Here is a 26,948-nt window from a genome sequence, read left to right as displayed (position 1 = left end):
GCCATTGTGAGGACACTGTGAAAAGATGGCTGTCTATCAGCTAGGAAGTAGGCACTCACCAGTCACTGCTAGTGCCTTGATCTTGGCTTTCCCAGCCTTCAGAACTGTGAGAAATAAATTTCTGTGTTCATAAGCCACTTAGTCTGTGATATTTGTAACATAGCCAGAACAGACTAAAACACTGTGTCTGTTCTGAAAGCCACAAGTATCAAGTGACCCTCTCTTTATAGCTGTAGATCATTCTGGGTTCCATAACTGCCCTACCCTATGCCTCCCCAATATTGCTGTCTTCAGGGTGCTTCATCATTGTTTGTTTATTTTCTGAATTCTGGCCACACTTTTATAAATAGATTCTTTGTTAAACTCTATTCATTCCCCATTTGATTTTTCTTTTCCTTCTGCCATGATGATTGACATACAACACTCAGGGTTGCTTTAAGTATTTAGGGGAATAACATATATAAAGTGCTTAATATGGTGTCTGATACAGAATATAATAAACTTAAGAACCACTAGTGCTATTATCTATTTCCTTTTCATACTCATTATTTCAGTTTGGCAATATCTTTGTTTCATATAATTTTCAATGGTATTGATTGATTTACTGAAATATTTTACTGTCAAAAATGATGAGATTCACAGAAAGAGAGACAAAATGAAAAGGCAGAGGACTATGTACCAGATGAAGGAACAACATAAAACCCCAGAAAATCAACTAAATGAACTGGAGATAGGCAACCTTCCAGCAAAAGAATTCAGAATAATGATGGTGAAGATGATCCAGGACCTCAGAAAAAGAATGGAGGCAAAGATCGAGAAGATGCAAGAAATGTTTAACAAAGACCTAGAAGAATTAAAGAACAAACAAACAGAGATGAAAAATACAATAACTGAAATGAAAAATACACTAGAAACAATCAATAGCAGAATAACTGAGGCAGAAGAACGGATAAGTGACCTGGAAGACAGAATGATGGAAATCACTGCCAAGGAACAGAATAAAGAAAAAAGAATGAAAAGAAATGAGGACAGCCTAAGAGACCTCTGGGACAACATTAAACACACCAACATTCACATTAAAGGGGTCCCAAAAGGAGAAGAGAGAGAGAAAGGACCCGAGAAAATATTTGAAGAGATTATAGTCGAAAACTTCCCTAACATGGGAAAGGAAATAGCCACCCAGTCCAGCAATTGCAGAGAGTCCCAAGCAGGATAAACCCAAGGAGAAACATGCCGAGACACATAGTAATCAAACTGACAAAAATTAAAGACAAAGAAAAATTATTAAAAGCAACAAGGGAAAAATGAAAAATAATATACAAGGGAACTCGCATAAGGTTAACAGCTGATTTCTCAGCAGAAACCCTATAGGCCAGAAGGGAGTGGCACGATATATTTAAAGTGATGAAAGGGAAGAACCTACAACCAAGATTACTCTACCCAGCAAGGATCTCATTCAGATTCAATGGAGAAATCAAAAGCTTTACAGACAGGCAAAAGCTAAGAGAATTCAACACCACCAAACCAGCTCTACAGCAAATGCTAAAGGTACTTCTTTAAGTGGGAAACAAAAGAGAAAAAGAGGACCTACAAAAACAAACCCAAAACAATTAAAATGGTAATAGGAACATACATATTGATAATTACCTTAAAAGTGAATGGATTAAATGCTCCAACCAGAAGACACAGGCTGGCTGAAACAAGACCCTTATATATGCTGTCTATAGGAGACCCACTTCAGACAGAGGGACACATACAGACTGAGTGTGAGGAGATGGAAAAGATATTCCATGCAAATGGAAATCAAAAGAAAGCTGGAGTAGCAATACTCATATTAGATGAAACAGACTTTAAAATAAAGAATGTTACAAGAGACAAGGAAGGACACTACATAATGATCAAGGGATCAATCCAAGAAGAAGATGTAACAATTATAAATATATATACACCCAACATAGGAGCACCTCAATACATAAGGCAAATGCTAACAGCTATAAAAGAGGAAATCGACAGTAACACAATAATAGTGGGGGACTTTAACACCTCAGTTACACTACTGGACAGATCATCCAGACAGAAAATAAGGAAACAGAAGCTTTAAATGACACAATAAACCAGATAGATTTAATTGATATTTATAGGACATTCCATCCAAAAACAGCAGATTACAGTTTCTTCTCAAGTGCACATGGAACATTCTCCAAGATTGTTCACATCTTGGGTCACAAATCAAGCCTCAGTAAATATAAGAAAATTGAGATCATATCAAGCATCTTTTCTGACCACAACACTATGAGGTTAGAAATCAATTACAGGGAAATAAAACATATAAAACACAAACACATGGAGGCTAAACAGTACGTTACTAAACAACCAAGAGATCACTGAAGAAATCAAAGAGGAAATCAAAAAATAACTAGAGACAAATGACAATGAAAACATGATGATCCAAAGCCTATGGGATACAGCAAAAGCAGTTCTAAGAGGGAAGTTTATAGCAATACAATCTTACCTCAAGATATAAGAAAAATCTCAAATAAACAATTTAACCTTACACCTAAAGGAAATAAAGAAAGAAGAACGAACAAAACCCAAAGTTAGTAGAAGGAAAGAAATCATAAGGATCGGAGCAGAAATAAATACAGTAGCAAAGATCAATAAAACTAAAAGCTGGTTCCTTGAGAAGATAAATGAAATTGATAAACCTTTAGCCAGACTCATCAAGAAAAAGGGGGAGAGGACTCAAATCAATAAAATTAGAAATGAAAAAGGGGAAGTTACAATGGACATCACAGAAATACAAAGCATTGTAAGGGACTATTACAAGCAACTCTATGCCAATAAACTGGACAACCTGGAAGAAATGGAAAAATTCTTAGAAAGGTATAACCTTCCAAGACTGAACCAGGAAGAAATAGAAAATATGAACAGACCAATCACAAGTAATGAAATTGAAACTGTGATTAAAAATCTTCCAAGAAACAAAAGTCCAGGACAAGATGGCTTCACAGGTGAATTCTATCAAATATTTAGAGAAGAACTAACACCCATCCTTCTCAATCTATTCCAAAAAGTTGCACAGGAAGGAACACTCCCAAATTCATTCTAGAAGGCTACCATCACCCTGATACCCAAACCAGACAAAGATACTACAAAAAGAGAAAATTACAGACCAGTATCACTAATGAGTATAGATGTGAAAATCCTCAACAAAATACTAGCAAACAGAATCCAGCAACACATTAAAAGGATCGTACACCATGATCAAGTGGGATTTATCCCAGGGATGCAAGGATTCTTCAATATATGCAAATCAATCAATGTGATAAACCATATTAACAAATTGAAGAATAAAAACCATATGATCATCTCAATAGATGCAGAAAAAGCTTCTGACAAAATTCAACACACATTTATGACAAAAACTCTACAGAAAATAGGCATAGAGGGAACCTACCTCAACATAATAAAGGCCATATATGACAAAACCACAGCTAATATCATTCTCAATGGTGAAAAACTGAAATAATTTCCTCTAAGATCAGGAACAAGACAAGGATGTCCACTCTTGCCACTCTTATTCAACATAGTTTTGGAAGTCCTAGCCATGGCAATCAGAGAAGAAAAAGAAATAAAGGGAATACAAATTGGAAAAGAAGAAGTAAAACTGTCACTGTTTGCAGATGACATGATACTATATGTAGAAAATCCTAAAGATGCCAACAGAAAACTACTAGAGCTAATCAATGAATTAGGTAAAGTTGCAGGATACAAAATTAATGCACAGAAATCTCTTGTGTTCCTGTACACTAACAAAAAACCAGAAAGAGAAATTAAGGAAACAATCCCATTCACCATTGCAGCAAAAAGAATATAGTACCTAGGAATAAAGCTACCTATGGAGGTAAAATACCTGTACTCAGAAAACTATAAGACACAGATGAAAAAATCAAAGATGACACAATCAGATGGAGAAATATACCATGTTTTTGGATTGGAAGAATCAATATTGTAAAAATGACTATACTACCCAAACAATCTGCAGATTCAATGCAATCCCTATCAAATTACCAATGGCATTTTTTACAGAATTAGAACAAAAAATCTTAAAATTTGTATGGAGACACAAAAGACCCTGAATAGCCAAAGCAATCTTGAGGGAAGAAAACAGAGCCGGAGGAATCATACTCCCTGACTTCAGACTATACTACAAAGCTACAGTAATCAAGGCAATATGGTACTGGCACAAAACCAGAAATATAGATCAATGGAACAGCATAGAAAGCCCAGAGATAAACCCACGCACCTGTGGTCAACTGATCTATGGCAAAGGAGGCAAGGATGCACAATGGAGAAAAGACAATCTCTTCAATAAGTGGTGCTGGGAAAACTGGACAGCTACATGTAAATGAATGAAATTAGAACACTCCCTAACACCATACACAAAAGTAAACTCAGAATGGATTAAAGACCTGAATGTTAGACCAGACACCATAAAACTCTTAGAGGAAAACATACAACACTCTTTGACATAAAACATAGCAAGATCTTTTTTGACCCACCTCCTAGAGTAATGGAAATAAAAACAAAAAGAAACAACTGGGACCTAATGAAACTTCAAAACTTTTGCACAGCAAAGGAAACTATAAATAAGATGAAAAGACAACCCTCAGAATGGGAGAAAATATTTGCAAATGAATCAATGAACAAAGAATTAATCTCCAAAATATATAAACAGCTCATGCAGCCCAATATTTAGAAAACAAACAATCCAATCCAAAAATTGGCCAAAGGCCTAAATAGACATTTCTCCAAAGAAGACATACAGATGGCCAAGAGGCACATGGAAAGATGCTCAGCATCACTAATTATTAGAGAAATGCAAATCAAAACTACAATGAGGTATCACCTCACACCAGTTAGAATGGGCATTATAAGAAAACCTACAAACAACAAATGCTGGAGAGGTTGTGGAGAAAAGGCAACCCTCTTGCACTGTTGGTGGGAATGTAAATTGATACAGCCACTATGGAGAACAGTATTGAGGTTCTTTAAAAAACTAAAAATAGAATTACCATATGACCCAGCAATCCCACTACTGGGCATATACCCAGAGAAAACCATAGTTCAAAAAGACACATGCTCCCCAATGTTCATTGCAGCACTAGTTACAATAGCCAGATCATGGAAGCAAACTAAATGCCCATCGACAGATGAATGGATAAAGAAGATTTGGTACATATATACAATGGAATATTACTCAGCCATAAAAGGAACGAAATTGGGTCATTTGTAGAGACGTGGATGGACCTAGAGATTGTCATACAGAGTGAAGTAAATCAGAAAGAGAAAAACAAATATTGTATATTTACGCATATATGTGGAATCTAGAAAAATGGTACAGGTGAACCGGTTTGCAAGGCAGAAATAGAGACACAGATGTAGAGAACAAATGGATGGACACCAAGGAGGGAAAGTGGGGGTGGTGGTGGTGGCGGTGGGATGAATTGGGAGATTGGGATTGACATATTTACTCTGATATGTATAAAATAGATAACTAGTAAGAACCTGCTGTATAAAAGTAAATAAATCAATAAAATTTAAAAAAATGATGGGAGTATATCTAAGGTTAATTTTGGGGTCAACCTTATACCTTAAAACAAAATGATACCTAGTAATTTTTTCCCTAAAAGATAATGTCTTATTTTTCATTAAAGTATAAAATATGAAGCCCAATACAGTGTCCCCTGCCATTGACTTGTGAACTTTGGAATCTGTGAGGAAGAGTAGTTGAGCTAAGAGTACAGGAGTCAGAGCTAGGAAATTAGGCTTGGAGGCTGGTGATTTAGAAGGTTGAGGTCTTAGCGGGCAGTGGTCATAGAAGCCTAGGAGGAGACCAGGGAACCAGGATCAGAGACTACAGTTAAAATTGCTTTGTGTAGGATGGGTTCTTAGTTTTACAGAGCCTTTTTATACTTAACAAAAATGGACCAAAGGAATTTGACTCTAGCTATGATACTCTTGCAGCTGAAGTCTCCAAATTTCTAAACAGTAGTTTCTCTTTTCTGAACAAATCTAGTGGAATTAATGTGATCTTGGGCTTCATTGGGTGTCTTAGGGAAGCTAGTCTTCAGATTTGAGAAAGTAGTTGGTTTCTCGGTGGTGGTGAGTTCTGAATCTCTGCTGTGAACCTCCACATTTGTGATCTTCTAGAGTTTTGTATGGGAAGAATATTGAATCCTCAGCACCCATTTTTTTCTGAGATCCTCTAGATATTACCATGATGCTTCTGCAATTGACTTTAGTACACCCTGTAATTATCAGGTTTTTCTCGTAGTGATAATTGCTTGATAATTCATTGAATTATCCTCTGTGATAGAGAATGGATAATGATGATGGTATCTGAAGTCCTATGTGATTTACAAAGTGATTGGTACATTTTCTTACTTAGAGAAGTTAAAATATACTAATCTTGAGAAGGAAATAGAAAGCAAATAAGCATTGGAATGTAGTTGAATGCAGTACTTTCCATTTCATGGAAACACCAACTTGATTTTTATTTTCCAACAAAACATAGTAAAGAATTGCCACTTTCACATATTTATGATGTAATCGTTGACTGCTTTGGGACATTTCTTATTTTTTAATGTTAATGGAGTCAACAATTAAAATCAGAATGTACTTCAGAAATATATTTTAGTAACTGAGCATTTGTGGCAATTTATTTATTTTCCTTGTATGCGGCTTTTATTTTTCCAGATTTGGATATCAGAAACACATGAGAAAATGGCACAAGTTTGTTTAAACACAGAATTGGCTGAAATAAAGAGCAAGGCTTTATTGAATGAGGAAACGATGAGCTCTGGAATTATTGAAAGGTATGCTTCATACTGTCCTTTGCTTAGAACAGGCACATTCAGGAAAGGGTTTATATAAGTAGTGAAGAGGTATAGTGGCCCCAGGTACATATTACAGGACCACATCAAGCACAATCAACACATCTCAAGCTTCCACGCTTTCTGTTCATGCTGTTCCCTCTGTTTGGAATTCCTTTCCCTTGTTTGTTTGCCAATCAGCACTACGCATTCTAGGTCCCTCTAAAATGTCATTTCCCGTTTACACATTGTTTTCTGGTCCTGGTTCTGACGACTTAGGTTTGAACCCCATCTCCACAATTTACTTGTGAAAATTATGCAGTATCTATAATCCTCAGTTCATAAAATGGGCATTATGAAAGTATCTACTTTATAGGGTTGTTTTAAGTTTAGATGAAAAGTATGAAATGTGCATAAAAATACTGCCTGACATGCAGTAAGAATTAGGTAAGCTGTCATTAATCAGAATTAATTGCTCTCATATTCTGGCTCTCTGAGCATTTTATGTTCTACATAGCAGTTGGACTTACATTCAAGTTATTTATATGAAAGTGTTTCCTCTGAGATTGTTCCTTGAGGGTAGGAACTGTTTCTTAGTCACATCTGTAGTCCTGCAGCCTGGCATAGCGCCTTTCCATGGAAATGTGTGACATAGACTTCATCTTGTATTGTAGTTATTGGACAAAATGCTGAAATTTCTTTCCATTTACTTGCTGGGACATTTTATTTTGCAAAGTGCATTAAAGTTGCAAACATGGAAATCCTTTAAAAAATTATAATAAAAATTCAGCTCCCAAATTAGTTTTATATAGCTCTGAAAGTTTATAAATATCAACTTGACATGTTTTCTAAAAATTGTTATCTTGTTTCCAGGGACACTGGATTGCCTGCCACAGGTTTTGGAGCTCTCTTTCCTAGACACCCATCAGATTGGTATGAAATGTTCAAAATGTTTGTAGTCCCTAAACTGCTGCAGATTGCACAAAATGTTTCTTAATGGTTCAGGAGGTTTGTTTGCAGGGGTGAAGGAGTGAGGGGTGAACCAAGGTCGACAAAGTGCCCTTTATGTGCCATCTTACAGACTTCTTTCCTTTTTTTAAAAAAATTGTGTTTATTTTTTTCCAACTTATTAATACCAACAAACCTGTTAGAAGAAAAATAGATTATCATTTAAAAACAATTATAAACAGTGATATGTGTGTGTTTGTGTGTGTGTGTGTACAAAAAAAATCAGCATTAGACTTCTTTCCTTTAACAAAAGTTTTTTCCCATCAATATGCAAGCAATAATAATAATATAGTAGTCAATACTCATTATTTGTAGATTCTAGATTTACAAATTCTCTTACTTGCTAAAATTTATTTGTAACCCCCAAATCAATACTAAGGGTGCTGTTGCAGTCATTAATGGATATACATAAAGTGGCAAAAAATTTGAGCCACCCAATGCACACATTCTCAGCTGAGGTGGAACAAGGCAAGACTCTGCCTTCTTGGTCCAACTCTCATACTGTATGCAAGTGTCCTTTTCATGGTCATGTATTTCTTTTGCATTTTTTTGTGTTTTTTGTTGGTGATTTTGCTGTTTGAAATGGCTTCCAAGTGTAGTGCTAAAGTGCTATCTAGTGTTTCCAAGGGCAAGAAGGCTGTGATGTGCCTTATGAAGAAAATGGGTGTGTTAGATAAGCTTCATTCAGGCATGAGTTACAGTGTGGTTGGTCATATTCAACATTAATGAGGCAACTATATAATGAATAAAATGTCTCAAACAGAAACACACATAAAACCAAGGTATGTATTGATTGGTTGATGAAAATGTTGTGACCAGAGGCTTGAAGGAACCTAGCTCTGTATTTCCTACAGAGCTAGGAAGGGGTTCAGGATTTGCTAATTCACAGTGCCTTTATAGAATATTACTGTGAATAATGAGAATTGAGTGTATAGCAAGAAACTACTATTCTTTACTGATACATAAATTTCTTTTGGGGGCAGCATGACTTGTTACTACAGAAAAGAAATTTCCACTCATCTTTCTAAAGAAGACAAACTTTCATAATTTCTGTAATGATAAATAGATAAGTGATGAAATATAGGTACTTACAAGCATGAAAAAATTCTAAGTGTTGGATTGTGTATTATGAAGATATGAGTACATATCATCAGTGGAAATTTAGATGTTTTTGCTTCCTTTGAGAGCTATCTGGCATTAGAGCTAACCTGTTCTGCAGAGTCTGCCTAGGGTGGGGGTGGAGAGTACCCTAAATAATAATGCCCCACCCCATTTCATAGTCATCTGTTATAATTTTGGCCAGGTGTTTTAAACTGTGGGTTCTAATCTTCATTACTCCTGCAAGGCTGGCCTGGTCTGTGTCCCCTACAGCCTGCTGTAGCATCTCTAAGTAGGCTGGAGGATCCACAGGGAGTATTCCCAGAATGATCGTTGAGGAGGTGGGCTTCTGGCTTCTAACAAGGTGATGAACTAAAAACATCCTACTGGCTCCATTTCTTGCACTGAAATCTAGAAATTCCAATAAAGACATGGGTAGACAGAATGAATCCAGAGGCAGACTTTGACAGCTATATCAAAACTCTGAGAAAATCTTTAGAAAATGATGGGCTAGAGCAGAAGATTGCTTAGGGATGGGATGACGGGAGAAGAGAGAAGGCAGGGTTGAGGTCTCTACATGGAGACTTGGGCCAACCCAGGGTGAGAGCTGTAATCTCAGTGGGCCAGGCTTGGATAGGAGCTGAAAAAGGCTTATCTATTGCATTTTCAAACTTGGATTATATGCTCCAAGTTGGATTTTTCTGCATTGATTTTGACTGCTGTTTTCAGCCCAGGACAGAAAATGAGACACCCAGGGCTTTACACAATAGAAATTTTGATGCCAGCAACCTACCTCCCTGCAGCTCTGACCTCAGCATTGAGATCTATAATGCCAGTACAGATAGCCAGGAGGACCCTGAGTTGTCTTCCCCAACTCCAATTAGGGAAAGCAATCTCGGATATAGAGGAACTAGGCAGTATATCTTGAGGAGAAAGAAATGCCAGGGAAAATAAGTGCAGTTAAGCCCAGAGAAGTGCAGTAGAGGCACTCAACTCATATCTCCTATGCATACACTGAAGACACCAGCTAAGCCTCCCTTTTCAGTGGACCACTTATGTAGTCATCAAAAGCAGAGGCACACATTAAAAAAAAAAAAAAAAAAAAGCAGAGGCAACTGATCGTCTTAGTAATAATACAGATGAATTCCAGGTCTTAAAAAAATATCATGACACATGTAAAGAACAAAAGAATCATGAAGAATGAAAAGATATAGGCAACCTATACCAGATGAAGTAGACCTGATGGAACAAATGTAACAGGAATTTAAAACCAATGGAACCGAAATTTAAAGCTTTATTACTTAGAGAAATAAAGACAGTTACAAAATAAGGCAAAATAATAAAAATCAGGTTGACATTAACTTCCCAACAGCAACACTGGATGCAAGAGCATAATATTAAAATATTGAAGGAAAAGAATTTTGAACCCAGAATTATTTAAATGTGAGAGTCAAATAAAGATATCTTCAGGCATATGAGGACTGGTTTCAGACTTACTATCCTGCCACAAATAGCTACAGGACTGAGCAAAACATATTAGGCAACTGTTGTCAAGGGTTGGATAGCAACCAGTGTGGTTCTGTGCTCCTGAAGATGAGATGTGAGCATCACGTATGCACTGAAGTCACTTTTCCTGGCTGCAGCGCAGTGGGGTGAGCCCATGAGTAGAGCAGTGTTATTGTTGAGCTGGGAGGCGGGAATAGGAATTTAGAGCTTCTGATGTAACTGGAATTTGTAGGATACAGTATTGGACAGAAGGAAGTTGTGTTTGGAGATAGGAACAGTAGTCTGCATGGGATTTCCCTCAGGTTCTTAGCCAAGGGCTGGGCTCTGCATGCACTATCAAAATAGTACATACTCCTGCTTTTAAAAAATCAAATAGAACTGTCTATAGTGTATTCTAAAATTTCACAATGGTACTCCCTCCTGCATGGTAGTATTGTGTAGTGGGCTTTAGGGCTCCATTACCTGCTTTCAAATCCTGGCCCTGCCACTTACTAGCTGTGTGAACTTGGGCTAATTGCCTAACAATTTTGTACCTCATTTTTCTTCATCTGTAAAATGGGGATGATAATTATAAAGCTAGGGTTGTTGTGACAATTAAGCAAGTTAATACATGTAAAACAGTTAAAATAGTAATATGTACATACATGGTAAATGCTATGTAGATCAGCTGGGCTAGACACTTAGCAAACCCTTTTCATCTAGAAACACATATCTATCAGTTCAGGAAAATATTCTTTTTTTTTTTTTTTTTGCGGTACGCGGGCCTCTCACTGTTGTGGCCTCTCCTGTTGCAGAGCACAGGCTCCGGACGTGCAGGCTCAGCGGCCATGGCTCATGGGCCTAGCCGCTCCACGGCACGTGGGATCTTCCCGGACCGGGGCACGAACCTGTGTCCCCTGCATCGGCAGGCGGACTCAACCACTGCGCCACCAGGGAAGCCCTCAGGAAAATATTCTTGATTTATTTCATTGATGATTTATATCCTCCATTTTCTCTGTTGTCACTTTTTGGAAATCCTTTATGTGGATGTTGGTTTGCCTGGCCTGGTTCTCTAATTTCCTCATCTTCTCTCTATTTTATATTTATCTTTATTGTCTACTTTACTCTCTGTGTCTTCAACCCTACTATTGAGTTCTCTTTTTGTTTTCTGAATCCTTCTGTTTTTATAGAATCCTTTTTTGTTGTTTGTTTCATGACTGAACTATCTTATCTGTGTGGGGATGTTAATAGTTTGTTTTCCTTAATTTTTTTCTTCATGCATCGTATCTATTTCCTCCAAGATACTTTTTATTAATTTGCCTTTTATTTGTTTGCTTGGTCTCTACCTTCCATACTAGAAGCTTTCCTCAGATGTTTGGTAATTAATTCTTGGTTCTCTGTGCATGATTAAGAGATGAGGGTCAGAACCTGTGTGTGAAGCTTGTTGATTTGGAGCTTCACTGGAGGAGTCTAGGTGGGCCATTTTTTTTTGTAGAAGCCCTGGTATCAGTATTTTTAGTCTTTCCTCACGGACTAGTCACATTCCCCAGAGGAAGTTCCCCAAATTGCCCATCTGAATGGCGAAGGGCTGGTGCCTGTGTTCTTGAAGTGAGTAGGGCAGTTGGCTAGGACATCAATAGTAATCCTTCGTCGTGTATGGTCACCGAACTGTGTTGTTGGTCAAGAACTTTCTCTTTCACCCTTCCTAGTGAATAAATTTCTAGTTTCCTGCTGGAGTAGGGGAGGGGCCGTTATCCAGCAGTAGGATGTGGAGGAGGAGCCCAGAGCTCATATGCTTCTCAAACAGCTCTCCCCCAATCCTCCTTTGCTGATTTAGGATTTATTCAGCTTTCTGCTAAGTCAGAGACCACTCGTCCATCTCTTGAGGTTCCAAAATTTATTTCTCTTGTCCCTTTGCTGTTCTCCTTGTTCTTGTGAGTTTATTTTTACTTTTTTGAGTAACTTTGATTTTAGTGGAGCTTTTTGAGGAAGCAAGATTTGATGTGTACATTCAATCTTAACCCTGAAGTTGTTCAGTCTCATCTGAAATGTCACCTCCTCTAGAGGATGTTCTCCTTGTTCTTGTGGGTTTATTTTTATTTTTTTGAGTATCTTTGATTTTAGTGGAGCTTTTTGAGAAAGCAAGAATCGATGTGTACATTCAATCTTAACCCTGAAGTCATTCAGTTTCATCTGAAATGTCACCTCCTCCAGAGGACCTTCCCTTCCTACTGCCAGCCTATCTGGTAGGTCCCTTGTGGGTGTTCATAGCACCATGTACTTCTTTTATCCTTACACTATTCATTTAGCTTGCTGTTACTTATATTCTTATTTGTCTTTCTTTCTGAATTCAGTGCTCTGAAGTCGCAACTCTCCCACAGTCTTAACAGAGAGCCTGACCTGCAGCAGGTATAATTAATTTCTTGAATGAACCAGTTAGTTATTTCTGATGTTGAACAGCAAATTATAATGGAAAAGGGGTATGACTAATTCCTATTTTACTTGATTTAGGACTTTAAGGCCTGAAGAGCCAAAGTTGTTCTCAATTCTCTTCTGGTAAATACATTAAATGACATGGTCTTTTAGAAAATCAGCCCTTATTAGTTTGAAATGCTAGAATTACTTGTTTGTTTTACTTGATTCACAAGTATTAGCAAGGAAATAAATACATTAGCACCATCAACCATCCTCCACTAATTCCATATATAATTCTTTCTTTCAGTTAATGTACACTGATTATAGGATGTTCCATACCATAGAATGCTGTGGTGTTTTATTTCTTATTTATTTTTTTAAAAATAAATTTATTTTATTTATTTTTGGCTACATTGGGTCTTCATTGCTGCACGCGGGCTTTCTCTAGTTGCAGTGAGCGGGGGCTACTCTTCATTGCGGTGTGCAGGCTTCTCATTGTGGTGGCTTCTCTCTGTTGCGGAGCACGGGCTCTAGGTGCACGGGCTCAGTATTTGTGGTGCATGGGCTTAGTTGCTCTGTGGCATATGGGATTTTCCAGGACCAGGGCTCGAACCCGTGTCCCCTGCCTTGGCAGGTGGATTCTTAACCACTGCACCACCAGGGAAGCCCAATGTGGTGTTTCAGAATCTGCTGTCTTGAATATTAAATATTCTTTTGCTTCTTGCCAACTGTACAGCTGTAGGAGTTAAATGTCAACTTTAAAAGGCAATGAATAAAAATGAGTTTGCTCAATGGACCAAAATAATGTGCTTCAACTTAGAAAAGCTGTAATCATAATGTAAATTTAAACTTCAGGTTACCTCAGTGGAAAAAATCAGAATATAGGTATAGCTTTGTTATTAAGGAGACATTAATCAGATGCATTTATCTTAATTTTAGATAACATCCATTATGTAGTGATGGCATTTGACAGTCTGTTTCTTTTCTCACAACTCAAGCAATAGCCCACCTACTTTATTTTGAACCAATGTGATGGAGACGCAACACTGTTCTTCCTTAAATTGGCAGCAAACATCTCAGTGGAACATACTGAAAATCAGAACAACTAGAATGTTTGACACCACTGGACTTTTCACTTCTCACCTAAACTAGAGAAAAGGGCTTGGTGGATAATTCCTTCCACATATGTCACAGATGGAGATAAATTTTAAACAAATCCAATATATGGAACAGTCAGGTTGAGACCAAAAGTGATATTGATGACTTACACTTTAAAAATGAGATCAGTATGCTTTGAGGCTAGATTGAGCTCATCCAGAACTAGAGTTATTGCTTCTCTTCACAGTCGATCGCATCAGTGAGTTACCAAGAAATTGGCGTTGGCCAGTGATGGAAGGGGTGAAATCAAGGAGGCTCAAAGACCTCTTAGACATTAACAGTGCTCTTATGGTCTCAAATGGATACAGCTGCATGTTTAGGGGTCTCTAACACACATTACTTTTACGACATGGATAGAGACTTTAAAGTTGTAGAAAAGTAGTGAGGCACATTGCCTTTAAGGCACATAGGAAAAGTGGATGGGAACACGAAGATGTAAGTTAATTTAAGAGTCTGTCTTTGCTCTCCTACCTTGTTCTCAAGAATCCTCAAGGAACGTTCACTTAATTTGGAAGTACTCTTTATGAGGCATGGAAAACTCACTCACTAATTATCAGAAGCCTCCTCGATGTCTGATTATCTAATACAAAATCACATGATTCGTCTGTAGAACCAGACAGTTGTAGCTGATTTATTCTAAGAAGTAAGGTTTTCCGCATATAATATCTCGACTGTGTCTGTGACCATTTAACAAACAAAAAACCAGAAAGCAAAATGATAGAACAACAGAACAAAAACTATATAAAGCAAATCCAATTTTGAAAGAGATATAGTATAAATATAATTTTAAGATCATATTTCTCAGAAACCCTTATTTAAATATACATATATAACTGTATGTGGTCCTGGGATAATGGTTCACAGGAGAAGTTCTTTTTTTTTTTTTACGGGAAAAAGCCAATTCTGGCATAGAATATTTGCTGGGTGAGAAGCAGGTCCATGGGCTCCTGGGTCAGTTTGAGGTCAGCCCAGAAGTACTGACCACCTACTAGAGGATAGAGAAGAAGCAAGGTAGACCTCTCATAAGGTCAGCTCTAACTAATGTGTCCTGTCATTTTTGCTAAATTTCATTGCCGTCTGGTGGTAGTGATTAGTGTTTATTGTTGAAATTTTATGATAAATGTCTAGTTTCCAGAATCATCCAAACATTTATGTGATCCACATGACGGGAGAAGAAAGAAATTAGTAGTGTTTTAGATCACTGGGTAGCTTTTTGGACATAGTGTGGTTTTTAAGAAAGGGTGTAGGAAAATAGGAGACCTGGATTCTACTTTGGGACCTATACTAAACCTGCTATGTGACTTTGTCCTGGCTAACAACCCTCTCTGGGCTCCAGTTGTTTCCATCTGGAAAATGAGAGGATTGAACCAATTAATCTGTAAAGTCCTTTCCTGCTCTAAAATTTTATGGTTCTAAAGAAGAAAGGCATCTGTAGTCACATAAATGGAAAAGTTAAATGCGGCCAAAAAGTAGGTGAGGGGCTTCCCTGGTGACGCAGTGGTTGAGAGTCCATCTGCAAATGCAGGGGACGCGGGTTCGTGCCCCGGTCCGGGAAGATCCCACATGCCGCGGAGCGGCTGGGCCCGTAAGCCATGGCCACTGAGCCTGCGCATCTGGAGCCTGTGCTCCGCAACAGGAGAGGCCACAACAGTGAGAGGCCCACGTACCGCAAAAAAAAAAAAAAAAGTAGTTCAGACGGTTAAGTTTTCATTGTTGGCAGAGAGCACTTATCGATATGTGTGTAGAGTGATTGCCTCACAGCAGCAGTAGCAAGCTTAGGCCACAGTTTAAACTCTCTCAATTTAGTCCTCTCACTGGAGCATTTAACATTTACAAAACCTTTAGCCCTCTTCAGAGGAAAGGGACTGAATATGAATAGCAGGAGGTTTTTTTTTTGTTGTTTGTTTTTTCTCAAAGTGCAAGGCATTTACTTTCTTTTCTACTCAGGCGCTTGTGTTGTGGCTTGTCTCTTGGTAAAATACCACCCAGTTGTTGGACATTTGTCCATAAGAAAAAGAGTTTAGAAATTGCCCTATGGTGATGGTGATGAGGATAACAACAAAGAAAATGTGGACAGGAGAATGGTGTGGTGAAAAGACTATGGAATGAGAATGAGACAGACCTGAATTCAATTCTATTTTTTTTTTAATTTATTTATTTTTGGCTGTGTTGGGTCTTCGTTGCTGTGCGCGGGCTTCCTCTAGTTGTGGCGAGTGGGGGCTACTCTTCGCGGTGGTGTGGGGGCTTCTCATTGCGGTGGCTTCCCTTGTTGTGGAGCATGGGCTCTAGGTGCGTGGGCTCAGTAGTTGTGGTGTGTGAGCGCTGGAATGCAGGCTCAGTAGTTGTGGCACAGGGGCTTAGTTGCTCCGTGGCATGTGGGATCTTCCTGGACCAGGGATTGAACCCGTGTCCCCTGAATTGTCAGGGGGATTCTTAACCACTGTGCCACCAGGGAAGTCCTTTGAATTCAATTCTTGATACCCTTTCTTTTTTAAAAAAAATTATTTTATTGAAGTATAGTTGATTTACAATGTTGTGTTAATTTCTGTTGTACAGCAAAGTGATTCAGATATATATATATCATACACATATATGGGTATATATATATACACTTATGTATATTCTTTTGCATATTCTTTTCCATTATGGTTTATCACAGAATATTGAGTATAGTTCCCTGTGCTATACAGTAGGACCTTGTTTTTTAATCCATTCTATATATAATAGTTTGCATCTGCTAAACCCAAACTCCCAATCCATCCCTCCTCCTTGGCAAACCACAAATCTGTTCTCTATGTCTCTGAGTCTGTTTCTGTTTTGTAGATAAGTTCATTTGTGTCACATTTTAGATTCCGCATATAAGTGATATCATATAGTATTTGTCTTTCTCTTTCTGATTTACTTCACTTAGTATGATAATCTCTGTGTCCATCCATGTTGCTGCAAATGGTGTTATTTCATTCATTTTTATGGCTAATATTCCATTGTGTATAGATACCACATCTTTTTTATCCATTCATCTGTCGATGGATATTTAGGTTGTCTCCATGTCTTGGCTATTATGAATAGTGCTGCTATGAACATATGGGTGCATGTATCTTTTTGTTGATTCCCCTTCTTATTTGTTGTAGGACCTTTTATTTCTGTGTGTCCAGCTTTCTTCTTTCGGATAACATTCTCTCTCCCATTCAGTGCAGTCCAGTTAGTCTGTATGATAAATGGGCTGATTCTGTTCTCCACTCCCACCTCCCCACAAACCCAAGTGTTGGGCATATGACCCAGGCCAGGCCAATCAGAAAGCACTCTAGGATAGTAATCAGAGTTTTGAGCAAGGTGCCCTCTAGTGCTCCAGGTGACAAGTTACAGAGGGCGTCTTGCTGCTAGTGGAGCATCTATCTGTAAATGAAGCTAAGCAGAGGTGTGGAAAAAGAGTTCCGATTATATTCTTTTTATGTGAGCTGGTATTTCCCCTTTTTTTTCTCGTCATCAAGCTTGAATAACTTATAACTTGAGTAATACTAATAATAGCAAATACTTACATGGTGTTTATTATGTGCCAGGCACCATTATAAGAGCTTTACATGTGCTGACTTATTTACTCCTTATAAAAACTCTGTGAGTTGGTTCCATCATCATCTACATTCCATGGAGGGGGGAAAAAAGGTACAGAGAAGTCAAGTAACATGTTCAGACTCTCACAGCTGGTAAGTAATAATGAGCCAGGATTTTAACTGAGACAGTCATACCTCAAAGTTCATGGTCTTAGCTACTCTACTAAGCTGCTTCTCTGAATGATAGATCAACTAAGACTCTGAATATCACTTTCCTTTGTAAACCCAGAGCTGATAATTGCTACATTTAGCCTTGAGCACCAAACTCTTGAAGGAAGTACTGGTGAAAGTGTGGTCACTTGTCTCCCGAGGTGGCCGCCAACAGTTCCTTCCCTCTCTGTACATGCATGCTACAGCTCCATTGAAGAGGCAGAGGTTATTCTGAGCTGGCCTTATGACTGGCTTTGATCAATAGAAGGTAGCAGAACTGACGTCCTCAGACTTCTGAGTGCAGACCTTAAAGGGACTGGTAGTTGTTGCTTTCTGATTCTTGGACTCTAGCTAACATGCTATAAGTAACCCAAGCCACATGGTGGAGAACTAAGACACTGTATTTGACAGCTCCAACTGAGCTCCCAGACAACAGACAAAACCAGCTGCCAGCCATGTGAGTGAACTATCTTGGATATTACAGTCTAGTCAAATACCTGGATGACTGTAGCTCTAACTGACATCACATGGAGCAGAAAAACCACCCAGCTGAGCCCATCATCTTACATAATAATCAGAGGTAATAACATGGTTGTTATTTTAAGTCAGAAACATTTAAGCCACAGCAATAGGTAATTAAAACAAACTTCATGTCTCTAACTACCATGATTACATGGCTACTGCTACCGTTTTTTGGCCTATTGGTATAGTTTTGTCATTGCTAATCCATCAGGCATGCAAGCAGTTCAAACTTTTGAAACTGATGAGCTAATAAAACAAATGAGTGGTAAAGGTTTTCAAAATGTCAATGTTGTGTAATTTATATTTAATCCCATTTCCTTTTATCCCATGGCCATTAATGATGAGCCTCTATTACTAGTATTACTCTTTATAATATTGGAAGTTTATGTGATTGTCATAAATTTATCATTATTTATAATTACTTAAAATAAGTCTTTAGCGGGTCCCAGTGGATAGTACTATGTTATGCATCTTTGAGCCACAGAGGTGGTTTCACAGGAATAAGAACTTTCCAGAATTACAGAAATCTTTGCTGCTATCCATATTTAATTTGGTCCCATATTTGCTACTTACATAGTTAAATTATTACCCTAACATGTAAGAACAATATATTGTTTTCAAATGGCTTCCAAAAGTTATTAGGCCTGAAGAAATTATATTTGTGCCACATATCTGAGTTTATTCTTTCAACATAAACATTTAATGAGTGCCTATTATGTATTAGGAGTATAGAGACAAAAGACACCCCCATTCCTGAAGTAGCTCATTATCTCATATATGAAACAGAAAATTAACCAGTCAATACTCATGTATTAGTAAGGAATATACTTGACTGAAAGTAACAGAAAACCTAACTAGTAGCAACTTGAATAATTAAGGAATTTGTTCATCTAGCATGAAATATAAGGGAGTTCAAGACTGATGTGGCACCTAAACAATGTCATCAAGGATACAAGGTCTTTTTGTCTTTCTTCTCTACCAGCTTTGCTAGGTAGCTTTCATCCCCATACTCTCAAGATGGTTACTATGTCTCCCAACAGCAATCTGTTCTAGAAAGGAAGACGTGGGAAAACAAAGAGATAAAGGAAACCCTCTTCAGGATCTTCATTTTACATCTATTGGATAGATTGTGAGATGGCCCCCCTTGGCTACAAGAGTCTTCTAATTAGAGAAAGACAAGGGAGAAGGGAGGTTGGAATAGGGGTCAAATAAGCCAACTTATACCCTACAACATGCTAGGGTAAACATAGTGATACCTGAGTTGAATCATGAAATAGGAGTTGGAGTTAGCCAGACCAACAGGAGAGAAGGACACCCCGGGCAGAGGATATAGGCCATATAAAGGCAGGGAGGAGTGGGACCTATGATGGGCATACCTGGTTCACAGAGTACATGTTTGCACTGATGACAGCTAAAGTTGGAGAGGGATGCTGGGGACAAAGCAAGCAGGGCCTGAAAGCTATGTTAAGGAATTTGGACTTTATCTTGCAGGCAGGAGTGAAAGGTTTTCAAGTGTGGTGTAGGAATGATCAGATTTGTGTTCATAAAGCAGACAACAGATTAGTAGGCACCTGAGACTACAGTCAGAAGACTGTTGAACTAATCAAGGCAAGACATAATAAGGGCCTGAGCTTTAGTGATGGTGGTGTGGAGGGAAAAAAGGTTCAGATTTTAGATGTATTAAAAGAGAGGAATAGACATTTACTGGATGATTGGTTAGTTATGAGGGTAAAGAAGACTCGAGGTAGAATACCAGGCTTCTGGCTTAGGCAACTGGGGGTTAATGGGGCCATTCATTGAGGCAGTGAAGATGGGAAGAAGAGCAAATGTCAGATAGCAAGTGGATATTTGAGACTGGAGCATAAGAGAGGTCACTGACCCAGACCCAGCTGCTAATATAAATATCTTAACTAGTTCCTCTGCCTCCAGTCTTGTCCGTTTCAAACCATTCTCCATCCAGCAGCTTGAATAATCCAATTAAAATGCAAAGTAAGTCATGTTCTTCTACTGTTACTTAATATCATTGCAGTATTGTTTTTTTCTTCTAGTGTTAATGAGCACATACTATGTGTCTGGCACTGAGCTAAGGGCTTTCGTACCTTATTTCATTTAATTCTCATTCTTTGAAATGGAGGCTGCACCTATCTCCATTACAAAGGGGTTCAGAGAGGTAAAGTAACTTTCCAAAAGTTCCTTACCTAGTAAGCACCAGAGCTGGGCTTTAAATTCATGTCTGGTCTGTCTGACTGCAGAGGCTGTGTTGCTCTTAACCACTATAGTACGCTGTCTTTCATGCTTAAGCTGATAGAGTGCTCCGTATCCTTCAAAGTACTTTCACACGCATTGTCCACTATCCCTTTCCTCCTAACATTCATTACAAGGTCATTTGGGTAAGTATTTTATTAATTGTATAGATGAGTAAATCAAAGCACAGAGGCAATAAAGGACTCCAACTCCTCATTAATTAATCCATCCCTTCTATAAATATATATAGATTGGATACTAATAAGGGAAATTAAGATGCACAGGGTTTAAATTACTTGCTCAAGGCCCCATGACCACTTGGTTGTAAAGCAGAGACTAGAATCTCTGGGTTCAGAGCTCTGTGTTCTTGATGGGAGGGGAATACTGCTTCTAAACTGCTAGGGAACTAAGTCAGGGCTTGGCTTGGATCAGGAGTAAAAGCAGATTCAAATTATCCTCCACTTCATCTTTCCTCCCCACCTCTTTCCCACTGGCTTCTTCAATGTTGTTTTCTGAAAAATAGTCCTGGCATTCAGCAGTTGTGGAAGAACTGTCGGATTTGGTCTTCATGGCTTCCTTAGTAAATAGAAGGAGGAAATGACAGGGATATCCATTTTAGCTCAATATGAGATTTTTTTTTTTTTAATGATGGTTGCTTGTCGAGAATGAGACAGAATTTCCCAGAGTGGCTGTAAGATCCCCCTTCCCTAGTACCACACAGAGTCAAGTAGAATTCGTGGCCCTCTGTGGCTGTACTCATTCTAAATAATGGATGCTGCTTCTACTGCTGCCAGTAATCGGATTAATTCCAAATTAATTCTCTGCTTCTTTGAGTTACTAACTTAGAAGCAGATTTTTAGGTGGGACCATCTGATTTGTTGAATAGATGTCACATGCCATTATTCTGGCTGCTGGGAAGGTGGGTAAGAAAATATCTGCCCCTTCTCTTGACAAAACAGAAAAGAATCAGTTGACCTCTAAAGTTCTTCCAGATTTAAGAAACCGTGATTCCAGGGTACATCATCTTGTCCTAGATTTTGGTACATCATCTTGTCACAGAATCACGTTACCACTGGTGTTATTGCAGCTCTAGGTATTTTAAATAATACCATGGCTTTAATGATAACTTCAATATCAGACTCCTTTTCCTTTCTCATCTTACAAAACACCTTTAGTTGTTCTCTACCTTACAACTGTTAAAGGTTGAAGAGGGCATATGTGGCAAACTGTGGGTGGTGCTGGGTGAAAGCCAGCTGGCGAACTTCCAAGCGTCCTTTCATGGTGGCATTATCTTGATGAATTTACCAGCATCTGGTCTTTAGTTTTACATTTCCAGGAAGACAATTTTATCTGTGCTTCAGAATTTATCTGACTCATGGAAACTGACTTGTGCTCATTAAACTCACAAGAAAAGCCAGAATTCTAATTAGTTAATTTATAATGAGAAATGAAATCTTCAAGCACACTAGTCATGTCAGCCTAATAAAAGCATTCTCTCTCAGTAAAAAAAAAAAACTGTATAGAAAGCCAAACTGTAATCAAATGGTTGCCAGTTTGCTTGGAATCAGAGTGAAGGGAGTTAGTTATATGTTTACAATAATCAATGGCCTCAGACTTTGACTGACTGATTGTAATAAGACTCTTTTGGTAGTAAGTGAGAGAAGGCACAATTAAAATTATCTTGGACCAAAAAGGGAGTTAATTAAAAACAGTATTGGAATACCTCATGGAACTCTGGGAAGGTCCATTGAAGAGCTGGGCTTCAGAGACTGCTGGAATCAGGACTAGAAAACGTCCAGGATTCTCTTCCTGTTGGCTTCATTTGCTCCCTCTGAGTGTAGGGACATTACATCCCATGGTTCTCATCACAGGAGAGTGACTGACCCTTTCCCATTGGTGTCTATTAAGAAATCCCATGGGAGATCTCTGACTGACATGGGCTGGAGGCTGACATTTGGACCTATCAGCTATGGATAGTGATGGAGTGGTAGAGGAGGGCCACATGGCATAGGCTTGCTCCTGTCGCTCCAGACGTGAATTAAACTCATTGTTGGCTGCCATAAGTTGAATTGGAGCCCTGACATTGATATACTCCAGCTCTCTTCCTATAACCAGAGAGGTCTATTTATGAGCCAGAGCACCTCTTCCCCAGGATATGCCTAGAACCAATGCCTCTCTTATCTTTCTCCCCTTTTGCTCTCCTGAGTTTCTCTGAAGGCCATTTCTCTTCTAATGGACTTGATCTTTCCTTCCTTATATTATTTATTTGGCTACAACTTTAAGCTGATATCTAAGAGGAAGATCCATGTTGGTTTTTCATATTTTTATTCTCAAAAGACAAATTTGATTAAATATATCACTTAAAGATTGTTACCCCCTTCTTCAAATTTATAAAAAAAGGAAGGGGGAATCACAAAGAGTTTATAAGTAACTGTAACTGACTGAAATTCATCATTCAGTGCTGTAAAAGTTTCCATTTGGTCAAGCTACATTGCCTTTTCAAAAAGATAATTGAATAATCTTCTGCCTCTATTTACTTTGAATTCTCACTGTGGTAAATCGATATCTCTTTATATTTTAATTTTATTTTTATTGCTTTATTCATTTAGTAAATATTTTTCAGTGCTACCTTGTATCAGACTCTGTGCTGGGAGGTGAAAATAAAGAGAGGGAGAAGAGCCTGAACATGGGGAATGGGTTTCTGCCTGTGAAAGACGCCTGATGAGTGAGTTGAGAGATGCCGGATGCTGGCCTGCAAGGTCAGCCTGCCTAAAGCAAACTCTGATATTTGCCTGATAATTATATCATTTGAGTCATAACTTTAGATGAGAATAAAGCAGGGAAACAAGTTCGTTGTCATCTATTCACACTTAAACATTTTAAGATGGAATATTTCCATATAAAATACTTTCAAACACCCATCTACTCATTAGCCAGTTATAATGTAACTTAATATTTTTACCATATTTGCTTCATAATTTTTTTCAGAAATGATTTATCTAGCCATCCATATATCCACCCTATTGGTGAACATTAATTTCCAAAATTTCACTATTACAAATAAGGCTTCATTGAGTGTCTGTATACTTGTCTCCTTGAGTATATATGCAAGGGTTTCTTTATACTCAGAAATAGAATTGCTGGGTATTACGATATGTGCACCTTCAATTTTGAAAAATATTGCCACCAGTAGTGTATGAATATGTTTATTGTTTCCTATCCTTATCAACATTGTAGAAAATTTTTCCTTTTTAACAGTCTAATGGATATAAAATGGTACATCATTGTTGTTTTACTTTGCATTTCACTAATTACTGAATTTAAGACTGAAATTTAAGCCTGAATTTATTTTCAAATAATAATTAGCCATTCTAATTTCTTCTACTGTGAATTGGCTAGTTATTTAAAAAATCCATTTTTATGGGATTTTGTCTTTTATTGATTTATAATAATTTTTTATTCTTGGTACTAATCTTGTGTTGGTTAATTTTGTAATACCTTCTTCTAGTCTGTACCTTCTCTTGTAACTCTGTTTATACTGTCTTTTTAGCAATAGGACTTTTAAATTATAATTTAATCAAGACCTATATATAAAATGTCAGACAGTAAACCTTTTAGAAATTATATATGTATATATATATACATATACATATGTAACATACATTGAGTCATCCATCATAAATAAAGGAGTTATTTTATGTCCTTTAAACATTTTAATAAATTTTCTCCATAAATGTCAATCTTACATTAGTTGTATTCCTATTGGAAGCTTAGAGATTTTATTGCAATTATAAGTGGGATTTTACCACTTTAATTACACTTCCTAATTTCTTGTTGCTGGTGTATTGCTATGATACTTTTGTATATTGATCTTGTATCCAACAACCTTCCTGGAACTTGCCTCCTTTTATGATTTGTAGATTCTCATGGGTATTCTAACATACAACCTTATCATCTGTTGGAAAATGAAAATATTGTTCTTGCATGGCAGTTTTCTTCTTTTCTTCTTTTTCTTATATTACAGTATTTGCTAGAATCTCTAGTACATCATTGAATAGAAATGCTGATGGACTTCTGTGACTATTTAGGAAAATGTTTCTGGGGAGGATTTTCATCAGCTTAGTTTTGATTTTCATTTACTGTTTTCTTCTCATAGTAATGTTGCCCTTTGCTGTTTAAGTATGTTGAATTTTCTTGGACTAGTAGCAATCAGGTAATTGTACAGCAGGGGAATGAGAAGGTTGGACAGTTTCCTCAATATCTTGGTTCAAGAGTGCCTTCTTCTGTAGAATCAGTGAAGTGAACTTTATTTCATTAATGGCATCTTTTTTAGAAGAGTGGTGGTTCTAGGACCCTTAATTTCTGGGCTTGATTTCTTATTTTTCTTTACCTCGTTAGTCGCCAGAGCAGTGCCTTCCCAAGACTGCTGTTATAGTCTTGCATACTTTCCAAGTCTTTTTCTTGGAAAGTCAATGTTCAAATCCTCTAGTCTTAGACTTGTTCTTAGTATTTTCCCATTAGGGAAGGATGCCGTCTTTTTTTTTTTCCCCATGTTATTTTATTGATTGATTGATTAACATCTTTATTGGAGTATAATTACTTTACAATGGTGTGTTAGTTTCTGCTTTACAACAAAGTGAATCAGCTATATGTATACATATATCCCCATATCTTCTCCCTCTTGTGTCTCCCACCCACCCTACCTATCCCACCCCTCTAGGTGGTCACAAAGCACCGAGCTAATCTCCCTGTGCTATTCGACTGCTTCCCACTAGCTACCTATTTTATGTTTGGTAGTATATATAAGTCCATGCCACTCTCTTACTTTCTCCCTGCTTACTCTTCCCCTTCCCTGTGTCCTCAAGTCCATTCTCAACATCTGCGTCTTTATTCCTGTCCTGCCCCTAGGTTCTTCAGAACTATGTGTTTTTTGTTTTTTGGGTTTTTTTAGATTACATATATATATGTTAGCATACAGTATTTGTTTTTCTCTTTCTGACTTAGTTCACTCTGTATGACAGACTCTAGGTCCATCAACCTCACTACAAATAACTCAATTTTGTTTCTTTTTATGGCTGAGTAATATTCCATTGTATATATGTGCCACATCTTCTTTATCCATTAATCTGTCGATGGAAACTTAGGTTGCTTCCATGTCCTGGCTGTTGTAAATAGAGCTGCAATGAACATTGTGGTACATGACTCTTTTTGAATTTTGGTTTTCTCAGGGTATATGCCCAGTAGTGGGATTGCTGGGTCGTATGGTAGTTCTGTTTTTAGTTTTTTAAGGAACCTCCATACTGTTCTCCATAGTGGCTGTATCAGTTTACATCCCCAACAACAGTGCAAGAGCATTCCCTTTTCTCCACACCCTTTCCAGCATTTATTGTTTGTAGATTTTTTGATGATGGCCTTTCTGACTGGTGTGAGGTGATACCTCATTGTGGTTTTGATTTGCAGTTCTCTAATAATTAGTGATGTTGAGCATCTTTTCATGTGCCTCATGGCCATCTGTATGCCTTCCTTAGAGAAATGTCTATTTAGGTTGTCCACCCATTTTTGGATTGGGTTGTTTGTTTTTTTGATATTGAGATGCATGAGCTGCTTATAAATTTTGGAGATTAATCCTTTGGCAGTTGCTTTGTTTGCAAATATTTTCTCCCATTCTGAGGGTTGTCTTTTGGTCTTGTGTATGGTTTCCTTTGCTGTGCAAAAGCTTTTAAGTTTCACTAGGTCCCATTTGTTTATTTTTGTTTTTATTTCCATTTCTCTAGGAGGTGGGTCAATAGGATCTTGCTGTGATTTATGTCATAGAGTGTTCTGCCTATGTTTTCCTCTAAGAGTTTTGTAGTGTCTGGCCTTACATTTAGGTCTTTAATCCATTTTGAGTTTATTTTTGTGTATGGTGTTAGGGAGTGTTCTAATTTCATTCTTTTACATGTAGCTGTCCAGTTTTCTCAGCACCACTTATTGAAGCGGCCATCTTTTCTCCATTGTATGTTCTTGCCTCCTTTATCAAAAATAAGGTGACCATATGTGCATGGGTTTATCTCTGGGATTTCTATTCTGTTCCATTGATGTATATTTCTGTTTTTGTGCCAGTACCATACTGTCTTGATTACTGTAGCTTTGTAGTATAGTCAGAAATCCTGGAGACTGATTCCTCCAGCTCCATTTTTCTTTCTCAAGATTGCTTTGGCGGGCTTCCCTGGTGGTGCAGTGGTTGAGAGTCCACCTGCCAATGCAGGGGACACGGGTTCATGCCCCAGTCCAGGAAGATCCCACATGCTGCGGAGTGGCTGGGCCCGTGAGTCATGGCCACTGAGCCTGCGCGTCCGGAGCCTGTGCTCCGTGACAGGAGAGGCCACAACAGTGAGAGGCC

General features: G+C 38.0%; 1 protein-coding gene across 6 annotated transcripts in view; it reads left to right on the top strand.

Moving 5' to 3' along the window:
• The window catches only part of CFAP95 (cilia and flagella associated protein 95), a 122,367-nt gene that overhangs the window by 69,321 nt on the left and 26,098 nt on the right, over nt 1-26,948 (top strand). For all 6 annotated transcript variants that reach the window (XM_027105714.1, XM_027105717.1, XM_027105719.1 and 3 more), the window contains 2 exons: nt 6,760-6,878; nt 7,749-7,808. In XM_027105714.1, coding sequence (XP_026961515.1) covers nt 6,760-6,878; nt 7,749-7,808 — 179 coding nt within the window. The remainder of the gene's footprint in view (nt 1-6,759; nt 6,879-7,748; nt 7,809-26,948) is intronic.

The sequence above is a fragment of the Aethalodelphis obliquidens genome, unplaced genomic scaffold, assembly GCF_003676395.1.
Source record: "Aethalodelphis obliquidens isolate GAN/ISIS:26980383/991018 unplaced genomic scaffold, ASM367639v1 scaffold7, whole genome shotgun sequence".
NCBI classification, from domain to species: Eukaryota; Metazoa; Chordata; class Mammalia; order Artiodactyla; family Delphinidae; genus Aethalodelphis; species Aethalodelphis obliquidens.
This window is presented reverse-complemented; position numbering and strand designations above follow the sequence as displayed.